At 38.9% G+C, this 27,761-nt stretch overlaps 2 protein-coding genes and 1 long non-coding RNA gene across 13 annotated transcripts in view; 1 reads left to right on the top strand and 2 right to left on the bottom strand.

The window, feature by feature from the left end:
* PPP2R2B (protein phosphatase 2 regulatory subunit Bbeta) overlaps positions 1-27,761 on the top strand; it is a 686,949-nt gene that overhangs the window by 63,664 nt on the left and 595,524 nt on the right. The window lies entirely within an intron of this gene.
* LOC309624596 overlaps positions 1-27,761 on the bottom strand; it is a 467,785-nt gene that overhangs the window by 382,037 nt on the left and 57,987 nt on the right. The gene's annotated exons all lie outside the window — the stretch shown is intronic.
* Positions 1-27,761, bottom strand: part of STK32A (serine/threonine kinase 32A) — a 126,733-nt gene that overhangs the window by 73,876 nt on the left and 25,096 nt on the right. For all 10 annotated transcript variants that reach the window (XM_082382762.1, XM_082382761.1, XM_082382763.1 and 7 more), the window contains 2 exons: positions 8,510-8,565; positions 7,304-7,455 (listed from right to left, as the gene is read on the bottom strand). In XM_082382762.1, coding sequence (XP_082238888.1) covers positions 7,304-7,455; positions 8,510-8,565 — 208 coding nt within the window. The remainder of the gene's footprint in view (positions 1-7,303; positions 7,456-8,509; positions 8,566-27,761) is intronic.

The raw sequence follows: 27,761 nt of genomic DNA, 5'->3' as shown, positions 1-27,761 counted from the left end.
CACTTGAAATGGTTTACATTCCTTCTTTTCTGAAACACTTTCCTTTCTTGATTCTAGGATTCTCTCCTGATTTACCGCTAGCTTGTTGGCTAGGTTCCTGGGAGTACCTTCTTTGTCTAGTTCCCTGAGTCTTCCTCCTCTGTCAGAACTACTGTATTAAATGCTCTAGGTCTTGAGTCCTCAGCCCTTTTCTTTTATGTAATCTCTCTCCAAAGGTGCTTCCTTCAAGCCTCTGATTTAAATAGCACCTATAAGCCAATGATTCCCATATTCGTGTTTTGTGGGACTTCTCCTTTGACTCTGGATTTCTCTTCTGAGCACCAGACTCATTGCCTATTCAACAGCTTTATATGGATGACTAAGATGCGGCTCAAAATTAACAGAGTGTTCTTGTTAATTAAAGAGAGTTCTTGATTTTGACAGTGAATCTGCTCCTCTTCAGTGAATGACACAATTATTCACCCAGTTTCTCCGGCCAACAATCTAGGAGTCATTATTGTTTCACTCTTTCTTCTAGCCAAGGGGTAGGCATGTTTCTGAGCAAGGCCAATTGGATTCCCTCCCAGGACTTTGAACGTTGAGTCCGTGATGCAAGGTTAGAAAATTGGCTGGAGCTGATTCATCCCAGCTGAGATAGCCTTAAGGGCCTGTCCATTACTACCTGCTAGCTAGAGTCCCAGAACTGCCTTTGTCCCTCACCCTCCTGAGACCTACTTCTTCAAGCTTTACTTCTGATACTATGTAAGCTACCACATATTCTTCCAATGAATTTCTAAGGAATCCTTTGTAATACTGAGGAATAAATGAATAAGTCTGCATTATAAAGATCCAGTTTCTTGGCCATTAGCCCAACAGTCAGTCAGTCAACAACTATATGGAACAAGTACTATGTATTGGCCACACGATAAGACTCTTCTCTGCCAAGTTCTTCTTCAGGGACTGCTTCCTCCTTCCCCAACTATCCAAGTTCATCAGGGACAACTTCTTCCTATGACAACACTGGATCATTCAGGATAATCTCCCCTTCTCAAGATCCTTAATTTAATCACATCTCTTCCTAAGTTAACGAAGCTGACGCTGGTTAAAGTAGTAAGGAGAGAGTTTAGTCCGTAATATCCTACTGCAATAGAAAGAGTCCAGGTGTGAACTGAACTCAACTTTGATTTGTTGAATAGGGAATAGGGAGGGTGGTGAGCGGGCGCTCAGAAGAGCCAGGAAAGTGAAAACTTACAAAAACTGGGAAGGTAGGGTTGGTCCATGTGAAACCCTCCTGGTTTGTTAACTGACTCCGTGTATGGAAGTTGGGCTTCTCCCCTTCCGCAGTGGCTGGGAGACAGGGGCCCTATCTTCAGGTGTTGGTGGAACAAACAGTAAATTTTTCTCCAGCCTTGAGTTTTCTCAGGCAAGCATTATAAGCGGGCTAGGGTCATCCTAGGATGAGGCCTTGAGCTGTTATAAAGGATGTTAGTGTTTTGTTCAAGTCTTTATTGGGTAGGGTTGAGGCCTAGCTGAGAAGAGGGCCCAGTGGAGACGGGCTAGAGCTTGGTCAAGAATCATCCTCACCAGGTGGGCCCAATGCAATCACAGGAGTCTTTAAAAGATGGAAGAGGAAGGCAGAAAGTTAGAGAGAGGTTTTAAGATGGAGGAAGGAGCCATGAACCAAGGCATGCAGGCAGCCCGGAGAAGCTGGAAAAGGTAAGGAAACAAGTCCTCCCCCTAGAGCCTTCGGAAGGAACCCAGCCCTGCTGATAGCTTGGTTTTAGCTCAGGAAGACTGATTTTGCACTTCTGACCTCCAGAATTGTAATATAATACATCTGTGTTTTAAAAAAATTTTCCATTTTCTTTTAATGAGGGAAAATTATAGTGAAATGCACAGATATTAAGTATAAAATGTAATGAATTTTTACAAATATATACTCTCCTATGAGCAACGCCACAATAAAGATAATGGAATCTTTCAATTACTGCCTAAGTTTTCCACATGCAACCTTCTAGTTAATCTCTACATTCCATAGGTAATCATTGTTCTGATTAGTTTTGTCTGTTTGTGAAGTTTCAGTGCAAATAACCATGCAGGGCAAAAGGAAAATAATGTTTTCAGTATATTATGAAAATAGCTTTAACCTCAGCTACTTCAATTCCTGTTGTTTTAAACCACTAAGTTTGCGGTAATTTGTTGCTGTTGTTTTGTGTGTGTGGTAATTTGTTAAAGTAGCAATAGGAAACTATTACAACAGTTATTCTGAGTGACGATATATGGGTATTTATTATTTTCATTAGAACACTCTGTATTTCCTTATTTTATACCAAGACATTTATTTTAGATTCAAAGAAATTGTTTGAGTTAAAATTTTAGAACAAAAGACTTTCTAATGCCCAAGCCAGCTCAAGTTCAGGTGCATTTGTCCACCTAAGAATCTTTAGAATCATCTCTGGCTATGGGGGCAGGGGGTCATGTCATTTCTGGGAGGGGCCTCAGAGTTGCTTGTTTAAAGCCATCATTTATTAAGCATCTACTGTGTTTGAGATGCTTTATATACATGTTCTTATTCGTAGCAGTACCTTCTGCTATGGATATTGCTGTTATTCCCAATTATAGACGAGGAAACCAAGGAAAACACATAATGTAACTTGCTTCATTTACACAGTTAGCAAGTGGCGAAACAGGGATTCAAACTCGGGTCCCTCTGACCTCAGGGCCTACAAAGAATCTGGAATGGGCATGATTATATGGGGCCGTTTGTGAGTGTGCAAGAGGTGGCAGAGGTATGATGGGCAAAGAGCAAAAAACCAGGAGCCAGAAGACTAGTCCCACTGCTAATTCACTTCGTTTGTTCATTCGTTCATTCAACATATATTTATTGAGCTCTTTCTGTGAGCTGGGCACTATTGTAGGAGCTGGAGAGTGAGGCAGTAAACAAAAGATACTAACGTATCTGCGTCATGGAGTTTGTGTTCTGGTGGGGTGTGGAGAAAGATCAGCAAAATAAATTGCATTTCTGTACGTATTTTGTAAGAGAGTCTCACGAGACATCTGTGGGGGAGGGTAGAGTAGAGCAGGAAGAGCAGGGTCTTTGAAATCAGGATTCCTGGGTTTGAGTCCTGGCTGTGTGACTCTGGGGAAATGGTGTAACCTCTCTGAGCCTCAGTTTCTTCAGGTGTAAAATGGGAAGATTAATCCCTACCCACGTAGGTTGTTGGGATGAATACATGAGAACATATATGTAAAACCCAAAGTAATAGAAGCTATTATGGCTGATGCTGGGACTCTGAAATCTACCCTGAGTTCTCAAAGGTCTCTGATTCCGTGAAGAGGTGCTGGCTCTCTCAGTCACAGATGATAGAGGTTGCTTCCAGGGAATGCATTTATGTGACTGTGTTAAGCCATCTCACGGGGCTCCCTTTTCGCACTCCCAGTACCAATGGTCCTTTTCACTTAACACAGACAATCGCATCTCCTCATTTCCTGAAATCACAGGAGGACCCTTGGGGTTCACAGGACGGGAGGAACGGGAGACACGGGGCGAGGAGAGCTCGGAGCCCTGAGTGGCTGTGCGCAGCTGCAGGCTTAATCTCAATGAACAAAAGCCACCTGGGGATCGGCTGTGCTGGGCAGGACTGGGGCGATTGTTTTGCGGGCTGTGGGCTGCCAGGGCTTTGTTAGAGGCCCTCAGGGAGGGGCTCGCAGGAAGATTGTATCTGATAACTGTGTTCTGAGTCGGGCCAGGTCTGTGGAGGCTGGAGAGGCTGAATTTTAATTCGGAAGGTGCTTCCCTGATGCTCCCAGACTAGGGACCTTCCTTCCCTGAAAACCCTCAAAACACACGCCGCCCACACCCCTCTTTCTCCTTAGTTCCTTCATGCACTTCTCAGGGTTGATATATTCATGTGCTATTTTTTTTTTTAATTAATCGAAACGATACTAAGCAGTGCTCGCTCTAACACTCGATTATTTTTTTTTATTTTTTTTTATTTATTTGTTTATTTATGGCTGTGTTGGGTCTTCGTTTCTGTGCGAGGGCTTTCTCTAGTTGCGGCAAGTGGGGGCCACTCTTCATCGCGGTGCGCGGGCCTCTCACTATCGCGGCCTCTCTTGTTGTGGAGCACAGGCTCCAGACACGCAGGCTCAGTAATTGTGGCTCACGGGCCCAGTTGCTCCGCGGCACGTGGGATCTTCCCAGACCAGAGCTCGAACCCGTGTCCCCTGCATTGGCAGGCAGACTCTCAACCACTGCACCACCAGGGAAGCCCCTCATGTGCTATTTGACTAATAAAAGCCTCTCACGGCTATGGTGATGTGGGACACATCAGGGCCTCTGTCTCCTACTGCATCCCCACGATACGGGTCTCTGTTACAATTAGGGTCCCCAGGTTGAGCAAATAAAAATACAAGATGCCCACAAATTAGAAATTCACACAGTGAGTAATTTTCAGTTAAAATATGTCCTGTGTGATACTTGGGACATCTACTAAAAGTTATCGGTTACTTATCTGAAATTCAAATCTAATTATGCATCCTGTATTTTATCTGGCAACCCTGATTATAAATTGTGATGCTCAGGAAATATATACATGAATGAAGGAATGAATGGGACCCATGCATAATCAGATGCACACATTTTACTGGAAAGTACACACCATTAGGAGTGGTTTCAAGGTGATAGGATTATTGGAGAATTTTCATTTCTCTATGTGATTTTCTGTTTTTCAACTTGCAATGAGCAGAAAAGTTTTCAAAGATCATATGTGTATGTGTTTATACCAATATATTCATAAACCGACTTCTTAACATTAGTGTAAAACCTGCTTGAACGAGAAACAATTTGTGTTTTCTTTCATCCTGAAAACCAGAATTTTCTGAACACATCCCCAGAGGACATTTTGAGCATCCATGAGAAGATTATTATTAAAAGCAATATTGGCAGGCCTACACAACATATCAGCAAAATAGAGTACATGAATGGGTACCGAAGAGTTCTAAAAAATATTGCTATTATTTTGTTAATCATAAAATGCTGCTTAAGAAAATCGGCTCCTGAAGTTTTGGGGATATAAAGCTCAGTCTAGTTAAACCCAGGATAGAAAAATCTTGCTTAAATTGTACATAATACACAGGGAATCTTTTCTTTGATTTGCAGAATGCAGGTGGAAGACAAAACAAACATAAGCTCTTACAGGGAATGAGTTGAAGACTCTTCCCCCCTTCCTTCACCACACACAACTCGCCAGGATGCCTTGGGACCAAGCACCCTTCAGATTTGTCTTTTGGGGTTCCACACTGGCCACCAGTGATGGGCACTTGAGAATGCTATGCCTTAATGGAGCAAGGAAATTAAGAGCTACCATTTGTAAGATGCTTACTATGTGCTGGGCACCGGGCAGAGCACTTGATCATACTTCACTCACAGAAACAACCCAAATTACACACATTAAGCGTATCTTATAACAATGGGACTCAAAAATGATAAAGTAAATTACTCACAGCCACACCTCCTGAAGCATTGCAAGGTGCTTAATAGTTGTGGAAAGATCACTTATATTTACTTTGCTGTACTGAGTAAGGCAGAAAGCATTTATTAGAAGGAATAAAGATGCTGAAGTCTGAAGACTTCTATCTCAAGGTTTGAAAGACAAAGGGGTTTCTGCTGTACCTTTAGGAATGCCCCTTATCAGTTTCCTGTTCTGAATGTGGTACTGAATCATGGGGGTGGAGCTGTCTCTTCTCTCTCTTCTATCAGTGTTAATGGTGCCCAGGGTTCCACTGTAAGATTCAGTGTCAGAAGTGAGAAGAAGGGTAGAATAGGATATATATCCTGTTATTGCCAAGTCAGCATGCACAGACAAGAGAATGATGTCTGGAATGAAACCAAGTGAGCAAGTAGCAAAATCTATACTCTTTGGCCAGCTTAAAGTCTCACAACACTCATGTTATTAAAAAAAAAATGGGAATAGAATGAAATCAACATGGCCTACTCAGGGATGACAGACAAACACGAGAGAGCAAAATGCTAAATGTGCCCTTACAAAGGGTTCCTGGTCTTAAAAGAAGAAAAGTAGTTGGTTGAACTTTTGAAGGAGGACAATGTGAGTTTGAACAAAGGGGAGGATCATCATTGTGAAGAGAGGGGAAAAAAAGGCAATTTATGATTGCTAAGGATGGGGAAGAAAGAGCTGCATCCATTTAACTCTTTACATGGCAGCATTGTGAATAGGCCATTGTAAAATACTGATTAAATACACCGAGGCTGGGCCAAAATGAGCTTCCCCATGTCTGAAGAGTGCATAAACTCTAATAGACCTATTTCCAAGTCACACAGAACCATCTTCTTTTCAACTGTGGCACAGAGTCTTCAAGCAAATTGTGTATTAAGTGAACTGTATTAATTAAAGATGGAGGGAGACAGGTTTTATGCACTGATTCCTCCAGAGAATCTCCCTAAACACACAGTGACATTTTGATTATTTTTCCATTAGTATTCTCTGAATAGAGATCTCTTTTTTTTTTCCCCTTTGCTAGTAAGTAAGAACTGCTTGGTATACATATTTAAATAACAGTCATACTGAATTAGCTTTAAGAACTGACTCTTAACATAATGGATGCATTAAAATGTAGAGCAAAACTAGCCAGCCACATAAAGACCTCCATGGGTAAGAAGAGAGCAGGAAGTAATAGATAATGCAAGCATCTCCACCGGTCTTCTAAGGCTTGGATTATGATAATGGCTTTAAGAGCAGATCAGTCATTTAATGTCTAGCTACTGACATAAATTAGCTCCGGTTGTGTTAAAGCCTATTTGGTGAGAAAGGCAGCACCCGTCCTTTTCCAACTCACAGGTATATATGTGGCTGCTTAAGAAGTATGCTGCAAGGAAATCAGGTTGATTGCCAATCACTTTAAGGAGAAAGTGTACAAGTCCTAACAGTCAACCTCATCTTCTGCCAGTGATGCCATACTTTGCACTCCAAGTCCCTGCCCCACAAGTAAGGGGGAAAAAGACCTAATGAGTGAGAAGACATCTGAACTCATTCCTTGCCAGCCTACTGAATGACAGTGCTTTAAAAAAAAAATACCTCAAGGACAAGGGGAAATATGGCAACTGAACTGAGCAGTATTTACTGGTGATAAGGTAACATTTTTGTTTCTTTATAAAGTCAAAGAAACCAAGGAGAACGAAAGTCCCGAGGAAGATCCCAGTGAGGGTTTTGCCCATGCACACGTAGAAATCAGGATGTGTTAATGTAACAGGATTTGGGGGTGAAGGTAGGAGTGTCCCATTCAGAGGTCCAAGAAAACCACTTACCACAAATTAACCAGGAAAGGATGCTCCAGCCCCTGCATGATCTGGAGCTCCTTGAAGACATTCCTCACCTCGTTGCGCTCCACACACTTTTGTTTGTTCATGTACTTCATCGCGTACATCTTCTTGGTATCATTCTTCTGTACGATGCAGACCTAACGGTGCCAACCAGAGTGAGAAAGTGATTAGGGAGATGATGGATCATGGGAATGAGACAGAACAAGACCGTTTATCACAGCCTGGAGGCCCCATCACTTGCAAAGTCTCTGATGTTAAAGTTGGCACTTAGCTCTGATTTCAGAGTAAAAAATTTCATTTTCTTCCCCCGTACCAAGTCAGTTTCTAAATCTCTGCCTTCTCAAACAAGTTTGCCTGTTTCAGCTTTTGGGGATTTTTAAGACAGCATTTTGGGGAAAATAGCTGCCTCCATGTCAGGAATCTTCCAATAACTAACAACATTCTTATTCTGCTTTTTAGTGACCAAAATAGGCATGACTAAACTGTCAAGATGAACAATATCGTACAAGAATTTCTGTTGACAGCCATAGGTGATACAACCAAAAAGGACCTGAAGCATGGGGAAAAACACTAAGCATGATGTGCATATTTTTGAAATTCTTTTAGAGGTTCATATAATGCCTGATAAAGTCGACAGCAGATGATTCTAAAATGCAAGTTCACTATGAAATATGAGATATTCTGTTAAAGTATGTTTCCACAAGACACAACAGTAATCAGGATATGAATCTAGAAGATCCTTACAAAGAATTGGACTGAATGTGTAGGTTTTTTATGGTAGGTTTTTAGAAATAAAACTATGGTACAATTGGGGAAAACAGAAATCAGGCGGCTTCTTTCCCACATGAAAAGATTTAATTCTTATACTGACAAGACAACTGTACTGAATGTACTGGTACAACTTGCAAATGATTATGAAATCTTAACTCTCCCCATTAGTGCAGAGAAAGCCTCAAACTCTAGTGAGTAAACTGATTTGACTTTGAGATAATTCTGAGAACATACATGTTCATTATGTAGCTGCCTGTCTCATACTTTGCTCAAACTGTGGTAATAATTTTATAAAAACCCATTATAAAAACATCTCTGAATTATCATTTACTGTGGTCCCAGTAACTAATCTGAACCTTCTTGGGCTCTCTGTTCTCTGAGCTACATACCCCATTATTGGTTAATCATTTTTGTTCTCACCTTCCCAAAACTGCCTTTTCCAATGGCTCTTAAAATTTCAAAGTGGTCAAAGTTGACTGTAAAACAAACAGAAAGAACATCATGAGTGATTCTGGTGCTCTTTTAGTAGCTAATGAATAATATATAAAGATTGAACTAAACCTAAGTACTTTATTTAAAACAACATTCCTTAACATGACCATTCATTCATCCAATAGACATTTAACACTTAATCACATTGCTTAGTACTGGGGGATATAGTAGTAATAGAGTAGAAATAAAATCTCTACTTTTATGGAGACTGTAGTCTAGTGAGGGCTCCTCAGAGAAACTCTTATGGATTAAATAGTCACAAAATGAGTGGACAATTAAAACTCTTGGTGAATGTTAAGAAAGCTAGAAGTTGTTGGGCTCTAAGTGGATATAACAGAGCGTTTCACATAGGTGGCCAGAGACCTGGTCCTCTGTGCATACAGTTCTACTAAGGGTTGGCCCTTTAAAAATCTTCTCCTTGTCTGTTTTCTCACTAAAACCACTCTTTCGTGTATCTCAATGATCTCAATTTTCCCAAGTAAGAAACTATTACACATGTAAGTTTATAGAATGAGTTGATCCCCAAGGCACAGATATCTAAGAGATGAGGATGATTATGAGTATAAAAGTCTATTTTATATACTTCATTTGAAGTTGAGATGATCTTTTCCATCTGCCATTTAAAAATTTCCACTCCTAAACTTTAAATGGAATATAATCTATAAAAATATTGAATCACTATGCTGTACACCTGAAACTAATACATTTTAAATCAACTATACATCAATTAAAAAATAATAACATGTTCACTCCTAGGAGTCAGAAGCAGTAGATGTTTAGTTTATAGATAGCATGGTCTCTTGGGTCAGTGCTCAAGAAATGCTTGGTGAAGAGAAGAACAAAGCATAGATTCTCCCAGACAGGTGACATTCTTTGGTTCCCTGCCTTGATGATCTTCAGAAAATGTCCCACTTTCTTTCCTGATTTTTGAAATAAGGATTTAGATGAGTAAAATTCCAAATGAGGGATTTTAAGAATTTAATCAGAAAAGATTGCAAAATACAAGAAGGTGCCATTCTTCTCTTTAAAAGACATAATTTGTCGATTTCAAAAAAAAAAAAAAAAAATCAGATTAGCTCCTTCTGAAGGAAAGAGAGGCGAGTAATGGGACCTCTCATCTTCCAAGCTTTCTCAAGGTTAAAACATTTTTATAATGTGACTTAATCATCACTTTTTCTAAACTCCCAACTCACTTTATTTCAGAAGAAATAAAAAAACATTTAATCACGTGAGGCAGCATGTCTATTACAAATAATCCTGGATTTGGCCTGAAAACAATGATGTAATTCTGGTAAATGACAGATTCTTTTTTTAAAATTTTATTGAAGTATAGTTGATTTACAATGTTATGTTAATTTCTCCCATAAAGTGATTCAGTTACACATATATGTATATTCTTTTCCATTATGGTTTATCACAGGATATTGAATATAGTTCCCTGTGCTATACAGTAGGACCTTGTTGTTTACCCATCCTATATATAATAGTTTGCATCTGCTAATCACGAACTCCCAGTCCTTCCCTTCCCAACTCACCCCTTCCCCTTGGCAACCACAAGTCTGTTCTCTAGAACTGAGTCTTTTCTGTCTCGTAGATAAGTTCATTTATATCATTTTTTTAGATTCCACATATAAGTGATATCATATGATATTTGTCTTTCTCTGTCTGGCTTACTTCACTTAGTATGATAATCTCTAGGTCCATCCATGTTGCTGCAAATGGCATTATTTCATTCTTTTTTATGTCTGAGTAATATTCCATTGTATATATATACCACATCTTCTTTATCCATTCCTCTGTTGATGGACATTTAGGTTGCTTCCATGTCTTGGCTATTGTAAATAATGTGGCTATGAACATAGGGGTGCACGTATCTTTTTGAATTATAGTTTTGTCTGGCTATATGCCCAGGAGTGGGATTGCTGGATCATATGGCAACTCTATTTTTAGTTTTTTGAGGAACCACCATACTGTTTTCCATAGTGGCTGCACCAATTTACATTCCCACCAACAGTGTAAGAGGGTTCCCTTTTCTCCACACCCTTTCCAGCATTTGCAATGATGTCCTTTCTGACTGGTGTGAGGTGGTACCTCACTGCAGTTTTGACTTGCACTTCTCTAATAATTAGTGATGTTGAGCATCTTTTCATGTGCCTATTCACCATCTGTATTTCTTCTTTGGAGAAATGTCTGTTTAGGTTTTCTGCCCATTTTTCGATTGGGTTGTTTGGTTTTTTTGTTGTTGAGTTGTATGAGCTGTTTGTATATTTTGGAAATTAAGCCCTTGTCTGTCACATCATTTGCAAATATTTTCTCCCAGTCCATAGGTTGTCTTTTTGTTTATGGTTTCCTTTGCTGTGCAAAGGCTTATAAATTTGATTAGGTCCCATTTGTTTATTTTTGCTCTTATTTCTATTGCTTTGGGAGACTGACCTAAGAAAACATTGGTACAATTTATGTCAGAGAATGTTTTGCCTATGTTCTATTCTAGGAGTTTTATGGTGTCATGTCTTATATTTAAGTTTTTAAGCCTACATGACAGATTCTGAGTCTCCATTTTCTCATCTGTAAAAATGGGACTGACCCTGCTAGATAAGGAAACACCTTTTATCCAGAAAAATGCTAATAAAACAGTTTACTTACTTAAGTCATTCACTTGACTATGTTATCTTTCCAAACTCCTTGAGATCCGAGTGTCTTTCATTCACTAGATCATAAACTCTATGAGGGCAGAGATTATATGTTGCTTTGTTCACCTGTGTTTTCCTGGCAACTCAGAAAATTCCTGGCTTGAGGTAGTTGAAGGCATCTCTTTGCACTTCCCATAGAGCCTGGTACAGTGATTTACACGTAAATCTCACATAAATCTGGTTCTCAGCAAATAAAGTAAGCTGTAAAGATACAGAAGAACCCCCAAACAATTGCTTCTTGTAAACCAGAGCAGTGTGAGAATGTGGGTCTTCTAGGGAAGTGTTTTTCAAACTGAGTCAAGACCCATTAATAAGTTATGAAATAAATTTAGTTGTAATAAAGAACATTAAAAATTTTAATGGAATAGAATAGATAATAAAATATCAGAAATGTCTCAAATGTAGTTAGAGTAGTACTGACTCTGAAACTTTTGTTTCAGTGTACATCTGTGTGTAGATAGACGTGTACTGTATCATGAGAATTTTTTTAGTCTATATTTTACTATGAGTTGTGGTCAAAATAACTTGAAAAGCACTTTTATAAGTTTTTTCTTAAGTTTCAAACTGAAATAACCAATGCAATGATTTCCTCACACTCATCACATGAGGCTGAGTTATGCATTATGTACTATAGAAGTGTTAAAAAAAAAAAACAAATAACCAAGATTTATTTCATTTTAGGCAAATCCAATGACTCACAGTGGTTTCTTCACTAGCAGCCTAGCCTATAATGCTGTGATGATGGTTTTTTTTTTTTTAATGTTACTTTTAAATTTATTTATTTATTTTTATTTTTGGCTGTGTTGGGTCTTCGTTTCTGCGCGAGGGCTTTCTCTAGTTGCGGCAAGCGGGGGCCACTCTTCATCGCGGTGCGCGGGCCTCTCACTATCGTGGCCTCTCTTGTTGCGGAGCACAGGCTCCAGGTGCGCAGGCTCAGTAGTTGTGGCTCATGGGCCTAGTTGCTCCGTGGCATGTGGGATCTTCCCAGACCAGGGCTCGAACCCGTGTCCCCTGCATTGGCAGGCAGATTCTCAACCACTGTGCCACCAGGGAAGCCCTGTGATGATGTTTTGAATCTCCAAGTATATAGCAGGTACCTAGAAAGCAGGAAGTTCCATTGCAATATCAATCCATTTCACGAACCATGTCTCTTTATAAGCTGTTTTAAGCTTTAATGAAAGTGGTAAAGGATTAGATGCCAGGTTGCTGATAAATTTCTACTAGCAGAGCTGCCTTAATTAATGTCAGGTGAGGTCCCAGAAAAGTGGCAACCTTGAGGTTTTAGAGATACTACATCTTATTTATGCCTTTGTTTCTAGTCAGTCAAAGAAAGATCCAACTCCAGTCCAATGCCATAGTGTCTAAGGTCACTTCCCTGTATAATAATACATCCTGGAGAGCCTCCCATCAAGCCTCTTAGATAGCCTCAACCACCAGAGGGCAGACAGCAGAAGCAAGAAAAACTACAATCCTGCAGCCTGTGGACCAAAAACCACAGTTACAGAAAGATAGAGAAGATGAAAAGGCACAGGGCTATGTACCAGATGAAGGAACAAGAAAAAACCCCAGAAAAACAACTAAATGAAGTGGAGATAGGCAACCTTCCAGAAAAAGAATTCAGAATAATGATAGTGAAGATGATCCAGGACCTCGGAATAAGAATGGAGGCAAAGACTGAGAAGATGCAAGAAATGATTAACAAAGACCTAGAAGAATTAAAGAACAAACAAACAGAGATGACCAATACAATAACTGAAATGAAAACTACACTAGAAGGAATCCATAGCAGAATAACTGAGGCAGAAGAACGGATAAGTGACCTGGAAGACAGAATGGTGGAATTCACTGCTGCGGAACAGACTAAAGGAAAAAAAATGAAAAGAAATGAAGACATATTATGACATAGTATGAGTGTGTTTCATGTTTGGTAATTGCAATCATTGTTGCTTTTGATGTGGTCATCCATGTACAATGCTTGGTGTCAGTCTATTTATCTCTTGTAAAAATAAAATACAGTGTGTGTGTGTGAAAAAAAAAAAAAAAATCAACTGTTCCCAAACCTATTTATAGGTTTAATGCTACCTCAATAAAAATAAAAATTGTAAAAAAAAAAGAAATGAAGACAGCCTAAGAGACCTCTGGGACAACATTAAACGCAACAACATTTGCATTATAGGGGTCCCAGAAGGAGAAGAGAGAGAGAAAGGACCAGAGAAAATATTTGAAGAGATTATAGTCGAAAACTTCCCTAACATGGGAAAGGAAATAGCCACCCAAGTCCAGGAAGCACAGAGAGTCCCATACAGAATAAACCCAAGGAGAAACACGCCGAGACACATAGTAATCAAAGTGGCAAAAATTAAAGACAAAGAAAAATTATTGAAAGCAGCAAGGGAAAAACGACAAATAACATACAAGGGAACTCCCATAAGGTTAACAGCTGATTTCTCAGCAGAAACTCTGCAAGCCAGAAGGGAGTGGCATGATATACTTAAAGTGATGAAAGGGAAGAACCTACAACCAAGATTACTCTACCCGGCAAGGATCTCATTTAGATTTGATGGAGAAATCAAAAGCTTTACAGACAAGCAAAAGCTAAGAGAATTCAGCACCACCAAACCAGCTCTACAACAAATGCTAAAGGAACTTCTCTAAGTGGGAAACACAAGAGAAGAAAAGGACCTACAAAAACAAACCCAAAACAATTAAGAAAATGGTCATAGGAACATACATATCGATAATTACCTTAAACGTGAATGGATTAAATGCCCCAACCAAAAGACATAGACTGGCTGAATGGATACAAAAACAAGACCCATCTATATGCTGTCTACAAGAGACCCACTTTAGACCTAGGGACACATACAGACTGAAAGTGAGGGGATGGAAAAAGATATTCCATGCAAATGGAAATCAAAAGAAAGCTGGAGTAGCTATACTCATATCAGATAAAATAGACTTTAAAATAAAGAATGTTACAAGAGACAAGGAAGGACACTACATAATGATCCAGGGATCAATCCAAGAAGAAGATATAACAATTATAAATATATATGCACCCAACATAGGAGCACCTCAATACATAAGGCAACTGCTAACAGCTATAAAAGAGGAAATCGACAGTAACACAGTAATAGTGGGGAACTTTAACACCTCACTTACACCAATGGACAGATCATCCAAAATGAAAATAAATAAGGAAACAGAAGCTTTAAATGACACAATAGACCAGATAGATTTAATTGATATATATAGGACATTCCATCCAAAAACAGCAGATTACACGTTCTTCTCAAGTGCGCACGGAACATTCTCCAGGATAGATCACATCTTGGGTCACAAATCAAGCCTCAGTAAATTTAAGAAAATTGAAATCATATCAAGCATCTTTTCTGACCACAACGCTATGAGATTAGAAATGAATTACAGGGAAAAAAAACGTAAAAAAGACAAACACATGGAGGCTAAACAATACGTTACTAAATAACCAAGAGATCACTGAAGAAATCAAAGAGGAAATAAAAAAATACCTAGAGACAAATGACAATGAAAACACAACGACCCAAAACCTATGGGATGCAGCAAAAGCAGTTCTAAGAGGGAAGTTTATAGCTATACAAGCCTACCTAAAGAAACAAGAAAAATCTCAAGTAAACAATCTAACCTTACACCTAAAGAAACTAGAGAAAGAAGAACAAACAAAACCCAAAGTTAGCAGAAGGAAAGAAATCATAAAGATCAGAGCAGAAATAAATGAAATAGAAAAAAAGAAAACAATAGCAAAGATCAATCAAACTAAAAGTTGGTTCTTTGAGAAGATAAACAAAATTGATAAGCCATTAGCCAGACTCATCAAGAAAAAGAGGGAGAGGACTCAAATCAATAAAATCAGAAATGAAAAAGGAGAAGTTACAACAGACACCGCAGAAATACAAAGCATCCTAAGAGACTACTACAAGCAACTATATGCCAATAAAATGGACAACCTGGAAGAAATGGACAAATTCTTAGAAAGGTATAACCTTCCAAGACTGAACCAGGAAGAAACAGAAAATATGAACAGACCAATCACAAGTAATGAAATTGAAACTGTTTTTAAAAATCTTCCAACAAACAAAAGTCCAGGACCAGATGGCTTCACAGGTGAATTCTATCAAACATTTAGGGAAGAGCTAACACCCATCCTTCTCAAACTCTTCCAAAAAATTGCAGAGGAAGGAACACTCCCAAACTCATTCTATGAGGCCACCATCACCCTGATACCAAAACCAGACAAAGACACTACAAAAAAAGAAAATTACAGACCAATATCACTGATGAATATAGATGCAAAAATCCTCAACAAAATACTAGCAAACAGAATCCAACAACACATTAAAAGGATCATATACCACGATCAAGTGGGATTTATCCCAGGGATGCAAGGATTCTTCAATATACGCAAATCAATCAATGTGATACACCATATTAACAAATTGAAGAATAAAAACCATATGATCATCTCGATAGATGCAGAAAAAGCTTTTGACAAAATTCAACACCCATTTCTGATAAAAACTCTCCAGAAAGTGGGCATAGAGGGAACCTACCTCAACATAATAAAGGCCATATATGACAAACCCACAGGAAACATCATTCTCAATGGTGAAAAACTGAAAGCATTTCCTCTAAGATCAGGAACGAGACAAGGATGTCCACTCTCACCACTGTTATTCAGCATAGTTCTGGAAGTCCTAGCCACGGCAATCAGAGAAGAAAAAGAAATAAAAGGAATACAAATTGGAAAAGAAGAAGTAAAACTGTCACTCTTTGCAGATGACATGATACTATACATAGAGAATCCTAAAACTGCCACCAGAAAACTGCTAGAGCTAATTAATGAATATGGTAAAGTTGCAGGATACAAAATTAATGCACAGAAATCTCTTGCATTCCTATACACTAATGATGAAAAATCTGAAAGAGAAATTAAGGAAACACTCCCATTTACCACTGCAACAAAAAGAATAAAATACCTAGGAATAAACCTACCTAGGGAGACAAAAGACCTGTATGCAGAAAACTATAAGACACTGATGAAAGAAATTAAAGATGATACCAACAGATGGAGAGATATACCATGTTCTTGGATTGGAAGAATCAACATTGTGAAAATGAGTATACTACCCAAAGCAATCTACAGATTCAATGCAATCCCTATCAAATTACCAATGGCATTTTTTACGGAGCTAGAACAAATCATCTTAAAATTTGTATGGAGACACAAAAGACCCCGAATAGCCAAAGCAGTCTTGAGGGGAAAAAATGGAGCTGGAGGAATCAGACTCCCTGACTTCAGACTATACTTCAAAGCTACAGTAATCAAGACAATATGGTACTGGCACAAAAACAGAAACATAGATCAATGGAACAAGATAGAAAGCCCAGAGATTAACCCACGCACCTATGGTCAACTAATCTATGACAAAGGAGGCAAAGATATACAATGGAGAAAAGACAGTCTCTTCAATAAGTGGTGCTGGGAAAACTGGACAGCTACATGTAAAAGAATGAGATTAGAATACTCCCTAACACCATACACAAAAATAAACTCAAAATGGATTAGAGACCTAAATATAAGACTGGACACTATAAAACTCTTAGAGGAAAACATAGGAAGAACACTCTTTGACATAAATCACAGCAAGATCTTTTTTGATCCACCTCCTAGAGTAATGGAAATAAAAACAAAAATAAACAAGTGGGACCTAATGAAACTTCAAAGCTTTTGCACAGCAAAGGAAATCATAAACAAGACGAAAAGACAACCCTCAGAATGGGAGAAAATATTTGCAAATGAATCAACGGACAAAGGATTAATCTCCAAAATATATAAACAGCTCATTCAGCTCCATATTAAAGAAACAAACACCCCAATCCAAAAATGGGCAGAAGACCTAAATAGACATTTCTCCAAAGAAGACATACAGACGGCCATGAAGCACATGAAAAGATGCTCAACATCACTAATTATTAGAGAAATGCAAATCAAAACTACAATGAGGTATCACCTCACTCCTGTTAGAATGGGCATCATCAGAAAATCTACAAACAACAAATGCTGGAGAGGGTGTGGAGAAAAGGGAACCCTCTTGCACTGTTGGTGGGAATGTAAATTGATACAGCCACTATGGAGAACAATATGGAGGTTCCTTAAAAAACTAAAAATAGAATTACCATATGACCCAGCAATCCCACTACTGGGCATATACCCAGAGAAAACCATAATTCAAAAAGACACATGCACCCAAATGTTCATTGCAGCACTATTTACAATAGCCAGGTCATGGAAGCAACCTAAATGCCCATCAACAGACGAATGCATAAAGAAGTTGTGGTACATATATACAATGGAATATTACTCAGCCATAAAAAGGAACGAAATTGAGTCATTTGTTGAGACGTGGATGGATCTAGAGACTGTCATACAGAGTGAAGTAAGTCAGAAAGAGAAAAACGAATATCGCATATTAATGCATGTATGTGGAACCTAGAAAAATGGTACAGATGAGCCAGTTTGCAGGGCAGAAGTTGAGACACAGATGTAGAGAATGGACATATGGACACCAAGGGGGGAAAACTGCGGTGGGGTGGGGATGGTGGTGTACTGAATTGGGCGATTGGGATTGACATGTATACACTGATGTGTATAAAATTGATGCCTAATAAGAACCTGCAGTAGAAAAAAACAAACAAAACAACTAATACTAAACTTTCATTGGGTTATTTGTATGGAAATATGTTAATATAAATGTTTAAAAAAATAATAATAATACATCCTGGAGAGAAGGCCGATGACACACTGAAAGTGACTGAAAAATAAGCTCTTATTCCATCCTTACGGTCCCTTCTTAAATGTCCAACAACAGCAACACTAGTTTGGAGGAAGGCTGATTGAAAAGGCAACCAAACCTCATCAATTCAGACAAAATGAGAGAGAGAGATGAAGTCAGAACTGTGGATTATTTTGTCAACAGAAAACCAGTTATATTATAGGCATATAGGATTTGCCTAAGGGGAGTATGCAATAGCACACCCACTGTGTGCTTAAACCTTTGATCAATCTGTGCAGTGTTAACCAGCAGATTACATATGGCCCACAGCCAGAATGGGCCTGCTGCCTGTATTTGTGCCTCCTGTGAGCTAAGATTGGTTTTACATGTTTAAAGGATTTAAAAAAAACAATAAAGAATATGCAACAGAGACCATATGAAAATCGATAATATTTACTAGCTGGCCCTTTACAAAAAATTTGCCAGCCCCTGAGATTAAGAGCACAGTCTGTGGAGACAGACTACCTGAGTTCAAATTCCAGCTCCTACAATGAATACTTGTGTAATCCTGGCAATTTCTTTTTTTTTTTTTTCCTGGCAATTTATTTCCATGCTAGGGATCAAAATAATATATACATCATAGGGTCTATAGCAAAATGAAATGATTTAACATATGTAAAGTACTTAGAATATGAACTGGAACAAACTGCTTTTACTAGTACTACTACTACTGCTTAGGGAATAGGCTAATTCAGAGCTCCCAGCAAATACCACGGTAAGCTGCTATCATGACACATGGATATTAGCAGGCAACACGGAAGTAAATAGCAGCTGTCAGTGTCATTTCTACACATCTGGGCTTTGCAGTCTGTGGTGTGGTGGCCTTGCAGCAGTGTGTTCTTCAATCTCTGAAGCAAAGTTAACCTTTGTTGTGGCTTCTTGTGTCTTGTCCTTGTATCATGTTCTAAAAGTTTCCTTCTGGTTCCTGGAGAAGCTCTGGTGCCAAGAAGATAAAAAGGGTCTCCTGGAGACCCTGCTAGACCCTGGGTCTTTGTGGGGTTTTGAAGGTCATGGTTGAGTGTAGGGAGAGACAGAATCTGGTTCTCACTTACTCTGATGGGGCTGGGCCAGGGAATGTGGCCCGCGGGGAAACAAACAGGCAAGAGCAGCTCAACCTCCAGCACCTTCCTCTCTGCCTCGGAGTCTTGCTTTCACACAGGTCTTCTCACCCCAGTCTTAGCAACCGTCATGTCAGTACACACAGTATTCTTAAGGCTGCCTGAAGGTATATCAGGTTAATAGACAAAGCTGAACAGATCCTAACGTTATGATATCCCATGGAATATTTTTATTTATTTTTAAAACCAAGTATCTTAAAAGGACTTATTTTAGAGTTTTTCTTTTGGATAGGTGCACATTCTCCACTAATCAACCAGACACAGAAATTCTATAGGCATTAGAGGTCTGTTTATGTATGTTTCCTTTGTGTGTCTCATCGTATTCTCTCAATAACCTTACAGCTTTTACAGATAGGCGTGTTCAGCCTCAGAGAGATTAAATAATTGGCCATGATTATAACTAGTATTGTGACTCACTCATCTTGGGGTTATGTTCGTAAGTCAGAAAGTAAGGCAAAACCTATTCAGTCAAAACTACACATGTAAATCCTCGGAGAAGGTACCCCATTTGAAGACCAAGACAGTCTGTCAAAGTCCAATCCAGTTTGGTTTTCCTTGTGTGAGCACCCAAGGAATTGCCTTTAGGGGCTATTGTATGAAAAACGAATGTTTAAGCACGAAAATCACACTCAGCTCTTTGGTAGGCTTGAATTTATAGGTCACATGGATAGTAAGACCAACTGAGGGGACAGCAGTTGACTGTTGTCACAAAGCCACACCCAACACTTGAGTGGAGGAGCGGATAGAATAAATCCACCTTCGTGTAAATTCATATACACCTTTCTGATCCTGCACCCACATTTTTAATCTCTATAGCTGTCTTAAGGTTATTCTTGCTGTGTGTCCACCCGTTCCAGAGGTAGAATCAGGGGAAGCAAGGAGGGACTTCTTTGTCTATCCTTCTAGAATCACAAGTCAGGCTTTCCCAAGTCTTTCCCTAAACGGAAGCATACTGATGGTGGGATTCAGGCCTGATGCTTTTTATGTCCTTTGTTCTACTTCTCTTACCATCTCCCCAGTCTAAACATTCTGGTCAATAAACAGTGTTGAAGGAAAGAAAAGGGGAAACACTTTTTAGACTTTGTTATACCACCCTGACACTTGGAATTTGGGAGAAGAGCATTCTAGAAAGTAAAGCAGAAAATCCATTCTTTTTTCTACTTTTGAGGTAAAAATATTTGGAAAATATTTTATTTTTTCTTTAAAAATATTTCAGCCTTCCTAAGTATGGAATCATGAACATACGTGAGATTATTGAGAACCGCACTCCTTGATATTTCTGTAAACCTTTCTATTGATGAGAGAACAAGGACACCAGCGGTGGGACCCTAGATAAGTTACTCCATCTTTTCAAATCACAAGGTCCCCATCTGTAGAGCAGAGCTAATTGGTTTTGAAGATGAGATGCTATAAACCAGAAGTATAATGTCTGGCCCACTGAAAGCTAAAAGTTACAAATGATAAAGTACAATTATTCAGAGAAAATTAAGTCTTCTTCCCATTCCAAAATTTTAGTTCTATTCCTAGAAGGCAACCACTATTAACCATTTCTTCTGTACCCTTTAAGAGATTTTTTCCTGCATATTGTATGTATTCCCTTCTGACAGCAATAGCAAGGTACTAGCATTCCTGTAGGAACAGAGATTATAAGCCCTTTCTACATAATTATACTGTTTCTGTCCTTTCATACCATTACATATAGCTCTATATCTAATTATTTTAAATAGCTCCTTTATACTTCATTGCATAAATATACCATAAAATATTTAGCCTGTTGATGGACTTTCAAAGATGATTTAATTATCTGCTATTTCCTACAATACTACCATAAACATCCTTGATCAGCTTATGTACATGTGTTGTAGGCTAACTTTATAAAAGTAGAACTACTGGGACAAAGATGATGTGGATTTTCCAATTTAATGGATATTGTCAACAGCCCTCCAAAGATGTTGCACCCAATCTCCTTCCAGCAACGTGTAAGAGTGACATTTTGTCCACCTCCCTGCCAACACTGTCACATCAACTGTCCTTTATCTGACAAGTGAAAAAAAATTGAATTATTTACTTTATACAGTTGACCCTTGAACGATGTAGGGGGTGAGGGGTGCCAGCCCTGCTCTCAGCAAAAATCCACATGTAATTTATAGTCAGCCTTCCAAATCTGAGGTCCCTCCATACCTGTGGTTTCGTATCTGCAGATTTAATCCAAGGTAGATTGTGTACTACTGTAGTTACCGTAGTACGTATTTATTGAAAAAAATTAGTGGACCACACAATTGTTGTTCAAAGGTCAGCTGTATTTCTTTAGTGAGTAAAGTCTCATATCTTTGTACATTTATTTTTTCAAAGAACTGCCTATTCATATATTTTGCCTGTTTTTAATGAGTTATTCTTATTGATTTGCAAATGCATTTAAAATGTTAAGTAAATTAACTTTCTCTTAGTACATCTCGGAAATATTTTTCTAGGCTGTCCATTTGGCTTTTGACTTTAAAACATTTTTAATAAGGTAGAAAACTTAAGTGTTAAATTTATATTTTATAGTCAAATTTTATATGGTCAAATGTATCAGTCTTTCCCTTTTTGTCCCTCTGGACTTAAGTCTTTTTAAAAAAGGCATTTTTTTTTGTTAAAAGCATGTACTTGTATTTTAAATCAATAGCTTTTGACATTTCTAAAATACAACATAATTTATTCTAAGGTTATATCTATCCAAGATACACAGAACAAAAAAATTTCCTAATTCCAACAATTCTAAAAACTCCTGCTACTGCTTACATTAAAACCCAAAACAATCAATCGTTTCCTTGCATGCCATCATGCCAATGTGATTATTAATAAGTGGATACTTTTAAGTGCTTTGGGAAATACCCTCTTGAAGCAGGCTCTCCATATCTTGCTTATGCTGGCAATTTATTTAGTAAACACTTTACTTATACAGCATGATGTTAAATTCCAGTGCTATTTGGTCCCAATTGATGCATTACACACATTGGTTGCTTAAACATGACACTGGGGTTGGCTGTGGTTCTCTAAAGGCAAAGTCAATTCCACATGGAGACAGTAATGGCTTAGCTGGCCCCATGTGCCCCTTCTTCACTCCAGTTCAGGAAGTGTGTGTGTGTGTGTGTGTGTGTGTGTGTGTGTGTGTGTGTGTGTGTGTGTGTGTGTGTGTATGTGTGTGTAATTCCTCCCCCCTCCCTCCCCCCACTACAGCAGAATAGACAGTTAGGTGGAGTAAACGTGCAGGTGTTTCTCACTGAACTTGATCTGCGTTCACCAACAGCAAAGCTGTACTGATGGCTCATGCAGTAAAAACCAGGCATTGTGCTGTGTGCTGGGGAGAAAGGAAGCCAAGGTTGCCTACCTTCCTGGGGCCGACAGTCTAGTGAGACAACAGAATAATTAATAATAGCTAATATCTAACATTTTTGTAAGGAATATCAGGCATTAGTCTAAGCATGTTATATAGATATATTATCTCAATTTTCCATCAATCCGATGAAATAGTACTACTATTATTGCCATTTTTTTTAAGCTGAGCAAACTGCAGCCCAGGGTAATTAAGTAATTTTCTCAAGGCCACAGCGTAAGCAAGGGGCAGCTGCAAGGGATGGAGTCTGGAGCTGTTCCTCAAACGCTGTTCTCTGCTGCAGCCCATTAAATGTAGGTAATTGTACCCGAGAAAGTAGTTTATGCAGCACAGAGTCAGGGGAAGACTTGTCTCACAACAGTGTCCGTCTTTCTGGCTTTCTTCTTCAGCAAGATCTTTTTTTCATGGATCCTGTCTTATAACACTGATCCCACCAACCATGTGCGGTCACTGGTATCTGTCACTCGTCACGTCCCCCACCCTTCGCCAGAAGCCCTGGGCTCGGAGTGGGACTGTGACCTGAGCCATTCCAATCCACATACTCTGCATGCAGGGTTTTCTGATCTGGAAATGCATGCTTCCTCCGCTATCACAAAGCTTTCTGAACATGAGAACGGAACTGGCCAAATGGAGAAAAAGCAGGTCAGTAGGTCCCAGGAAATGAAACCAACACGTGGAATAAAGTAGACTTGCAAGATAAAAAGGGATCCCTGATAGCATTAAAATGTACGGCTTTCTATTCAGATAGGGCCTATCTTGATTACTCTGCAGGCACCCTGATATTCTTCCAATAATTTTTAAATTTTTATATTTTTAGCAAAACTCATTCAAGTTCCAACTAATACAAGCTCCACTGCTGTAGGGAGAAAATCAGAGTGCCATGGGAACATACAGCAGGAACAGCTGTCCAGGGAATGCAGCAGAACATCTTAGAGGAGATGATTAGGACCTGAGAAAAATGCTACAAGGGACTTCCTCTTTCTATTTTTTCTTATTTTTATCCCTACATTGAATTGGAGTATCAGAAAGATAATGTCCAAGGAAAAGAAATGAAACATACACATGAATGACCGCAGTGTAAAGGAATGCATATGTACTGAGAGCCTCATGTTGTCCTACAGGGATTCCCATATATGTCTGCCCACCAAAATCACACAAGACACTGTTTTAAAGATGCAGATACATGGGCCTCATCTGAATCAGACTCTGGAGGCTGGACCTAAGAATCTGTATTTTAATCCACTCCCAGGGGGATTTTGATGGAAACTTCCCGGAACCAGTCTGCAGGGCTTTATTTACAAACCACTGTTTTGTCCAGTAAAATCCATGGGAGTTCTAAGGTGGGAGAAATTTCTTCCTACTATAGAAGATGAAAAGAGCTTCAGGGAAGGGCAGCATTTCATTTGGGCCTTGCAGAAAGGGTAAGAGTTGAACAGGTGACCAAGCAGTGGAGGGCAGGGTGGATGTACTTACTGAGCGACTCAAACCCTAGGTGAAGAGGCTCTCAATAAATAGTTTACTTAATCTGATTTCCAAGGCCTCAGACCTCCCCTTCTACCTCTGCCCCCAACCCCATGAATTGGAAGCAAATTAATAATGGTGTCTATAAATAATTAATAGGCCTCTGTTGCCTGCACTGTGCCACATCTTAGGTCAAAGTTGGTAATTATACTCATTATCTATTATGTACACCCATTGTATAGGCACTGATCCAATGCTTTATATACATTATCCTAATTAATCCTTACCAAAACACCATAAGGTTGTCATATTATTGCCACTTTGTGGATGAGTTACAGAGACCCAAAACAGTTAAATCTCCCAGGGGTGGTGCTTGGACTTGAAACCGACTATGCGTGGCTCCAAGTTTGGTGATTTTAATAGTACAGTTGAGTCCTGGAAGTTTTGCAATACAATATGGTGGTGATGAGCATGAAAGTCTGGGTTTGGGTTTTGGCTGCACTGCTTACTAGCTATGGACTTTAAATTAGTTAACTTCTCTGAGTTTAAATTTCCTCCTCTGTAAAACTGATTGCATTTAGTATCCCTTCCAAGGTTATTAGGAGGACTAGGTGAAATAAGGCATATCAAAGGTGCTTATCAAGAGTTTTTAGTTAGAACTCAATAAAAGTATCATTATTACTGTTTTTGCTATTGTTACTGGATGAATCACTGTGGTATCAGCCCAGAACAATGCTTTTCTTGCCAAAACATTAGACAAAATGATGTTGGGACATGACACAGGATAAACAGTACCAAGAATATACCCTCTATGAAGGCAGACACCGGGCCCATCCTGTTGACTATGGTATCTACATTGCCTACAACCATGTTGGGCATGTAGCACCTGCATAATCAATACTTATTAAGTGGAGGAAGTTCTTTCACCAAAGTTTAACAGTATGTAATAGCTTAGGAGGAAACATTTTTTTTTTTTTTTTTATGAATGAATGAGGTGAACGTTGGGTGCAGCACCCAGGCTTTTTTTTTTTTTATAATTTTAATTTTATTGATTGACTGATTGATTGATTGATTTTTGGCTGTGTTGGGTCTTCGTTTCCGTGCGAGGTCTTTCTCTAGTTGCGGCAAGCGGGGGCCACTCTTCATCGAGGTGCGCGGGCCTCTCACTATCGCGGCCTCTCTTGTTGCGGAGCACAGGCTCCAGACACGCAGGCTCAGTAGTTGTGGCTCACGGGCCCAGTTGCTCCGCGGCATGTGGGATCTTCCCAGACCAGGGCGCAAACCCGTGTCCCCTGCATTGGCAGGCAGACTCTCAACCACTGCGCCACCACGGAAGCCCCAGGAGGAAACATTTTAAAGATATTTTTCTTCATGTTTGTTTCCTAGCATGTCATCATTTAAAATTGGTCCCTCCACACAACTTTGTAAATCAACTATACTTCAATTAAAAATTTAAAAAAAAATTTTTTTTTAATAAAATGGGTAGCGTAGCTCCTAAGGAATGTCTTACCAACGACCTATTATCAAAAGGCTTCTTAATGAGCTAGGCAATTAAAAAAGAAAGTCTCCATTTGAATGGTGACAACTTCAGATTTCTCTGAAGGCACTAGATTTATATCTTAAACACCTCAAGGATTGATTTACTCATTCTTTGAGCCCAAAAGTGTCAAGAACTGCCATTCTCTGAACTGCCATCTTCCACCCTACCAACCTCATAACCAACAACTATCCTAAGCAAGGACATGGATGAAAACCCCAGGAACTGAAGGATAATTAACAGCAGGAGTCAAAGGATATTGCCTTTGTCACTGCTGCATGATCTTCAAACAGAAGTAAGTGTATCTCACTATGGCAACTGGAAGGTACCCACATTAAATTAGTCTTCCATATACCTCATCATACTTTCCGTATACCTCCTGCTGTCACTTTGCCCATTTATTTTTAAGAATGGACACTGCATGATTTGCCAAAAAGGGAAGAAAAGGACCGAAAAAAATTGAATCGCTGGTTAAAAATAGTTCTTTTGGTGGATTTTACCAGTTTTCCATTAATTAGATGAATGTTTAGTCATCATGCTATATTCCCAAATGGAGGCAGTTAGCAAAAAAACTACTTACACCCTTTCAAGTCAGTCATAACAAGGAGGAAAGAAGTTCAACTCACTCCTCCAGAAGCCATAGCTTTGCTAGCAAGTCAAATCAACCAATATTCTTTGAGCATCTCTGTGCCCACGACTGTGCTAGGCACCAATGGAAAAACAAAAGGAGCCTGGGATCAAGTCACATCCTCAGGAAACTGAGTATGACTCATTCAGTTGTATTTGTGAGAACCTGGATAATCCAATGCCCCTGCTTCACTTTTATTTTATTTTGCTATAGTGTATGTATCTTTGGAATCCATTCTTTAATCTTTCTGGAATTAAATGAGTATAAATAAATACATAGGCAAATAAGTAGACAAATGAAAGCAATCAAGTGTTTGGTATAGAAAGTAGCTCTATGGAGAGGGGAGCAAGTATTGTGGCATGGCAATTTTGCTTCTTGGTTTTTAGTGAAGATGGAATGCTTTGATGAAAGATAAAAAATGATTTGAGTCGGACAGAATTGCACTGGAATCCTAGATCCACCACTTACAAGATAAATGGAATTAGGAAATTTACTGGCCGTTTCTGAGTTTCAATTTCTTGTTCATAATGAATATTTTTTATATAAAACTAATATGCTCTTATCATAAATACAGAAAAGTAGAAGAAAAACAAAATCATCTAACGATAACAGTGATTACTATTTTGATTAGTTTTTCTATCTTTTAGACATTTTTATTTTTATCAGAGGTATATATCTATATCTATCTACATTAAACACTGATGTTAGTCCTGTGATCCACTTGTCTCACGCTCCAATGTCTTCTGGCCAAGAAGCTAACACTTTTACTTCTTTGAGTTAATAAGTTTGGTAGTTTCCACCGTATCATCTAAATAGTATCTTTTTTTTTTTTTCTTGTCAGTTTTAGGCATTCCTTACTGAATTTTCAAGGTGGCAGGTGGGCATTTAGCTCACTTCCTTGGTCTTTTGGTCTTACCCCAACATGCTCCTATCCTTCTAAAACAGTATAGCTGTATCTGATAAAATAATTTCAATTAGATCAGTATTCAGTATTTCCATGATTGTGAGTATGGAAATGGTACACACACCTGAGTCATGTAGTAAACCACAACTGGTTTTCCCTTCTTGCACATGTATTTTTTGGTTTTCCCTGGAGTTAATAATTGTCTTGTTTATACTTGTTTGCTTTCCTGTAGCCTTTTTCCTAATTCAATCTCAAACTCTTCTCTAGTTGTCTAAGTTCCCTTTCAACATGTTCAAGTGCATCAATCACAAGGCCATCTTCCTGAAAATGTCTCTACCAGAGCCCTCCAATCTGGACTCTTTATCCTTTTTGCTTCACAGCTGTCATTCTTGGGCTCCTCGTCACAGTCGTCCTAGGGATTTCCTTCACTCCTCTTTCACGAAGGAGTCCCTGCTTATTGCATGCACTGTCTCCCTCTTTCTTGCTTGATTCCCCTGTTTTCGTGGAGTGCATTCTACAACAGTTTTGTAGGAAGGATTGCATGGGAGGTAAATGTTTGAAGCCTTATATATATGCAAAATATTTTATTCTACT

This window comes from Balaenoptera borealis (genome assembly GCF_965194805.1).
Source record: "Balaenoptera borealis genome assembly, chromosome: 2".
In the NCBI taxonomy this organism is placed as follows: Eukaryota; Metazoa; Chordata; class Mammalia; order Artiodactyla; family Balaenopteridae; genus Balaenoptera; species Balaenoptera borealis.
The sequence above is the reverse complement of the archived record's forward strand: the minus strand, read 5'-3'. Positions and strand labels throughout refer to the sequence as shown.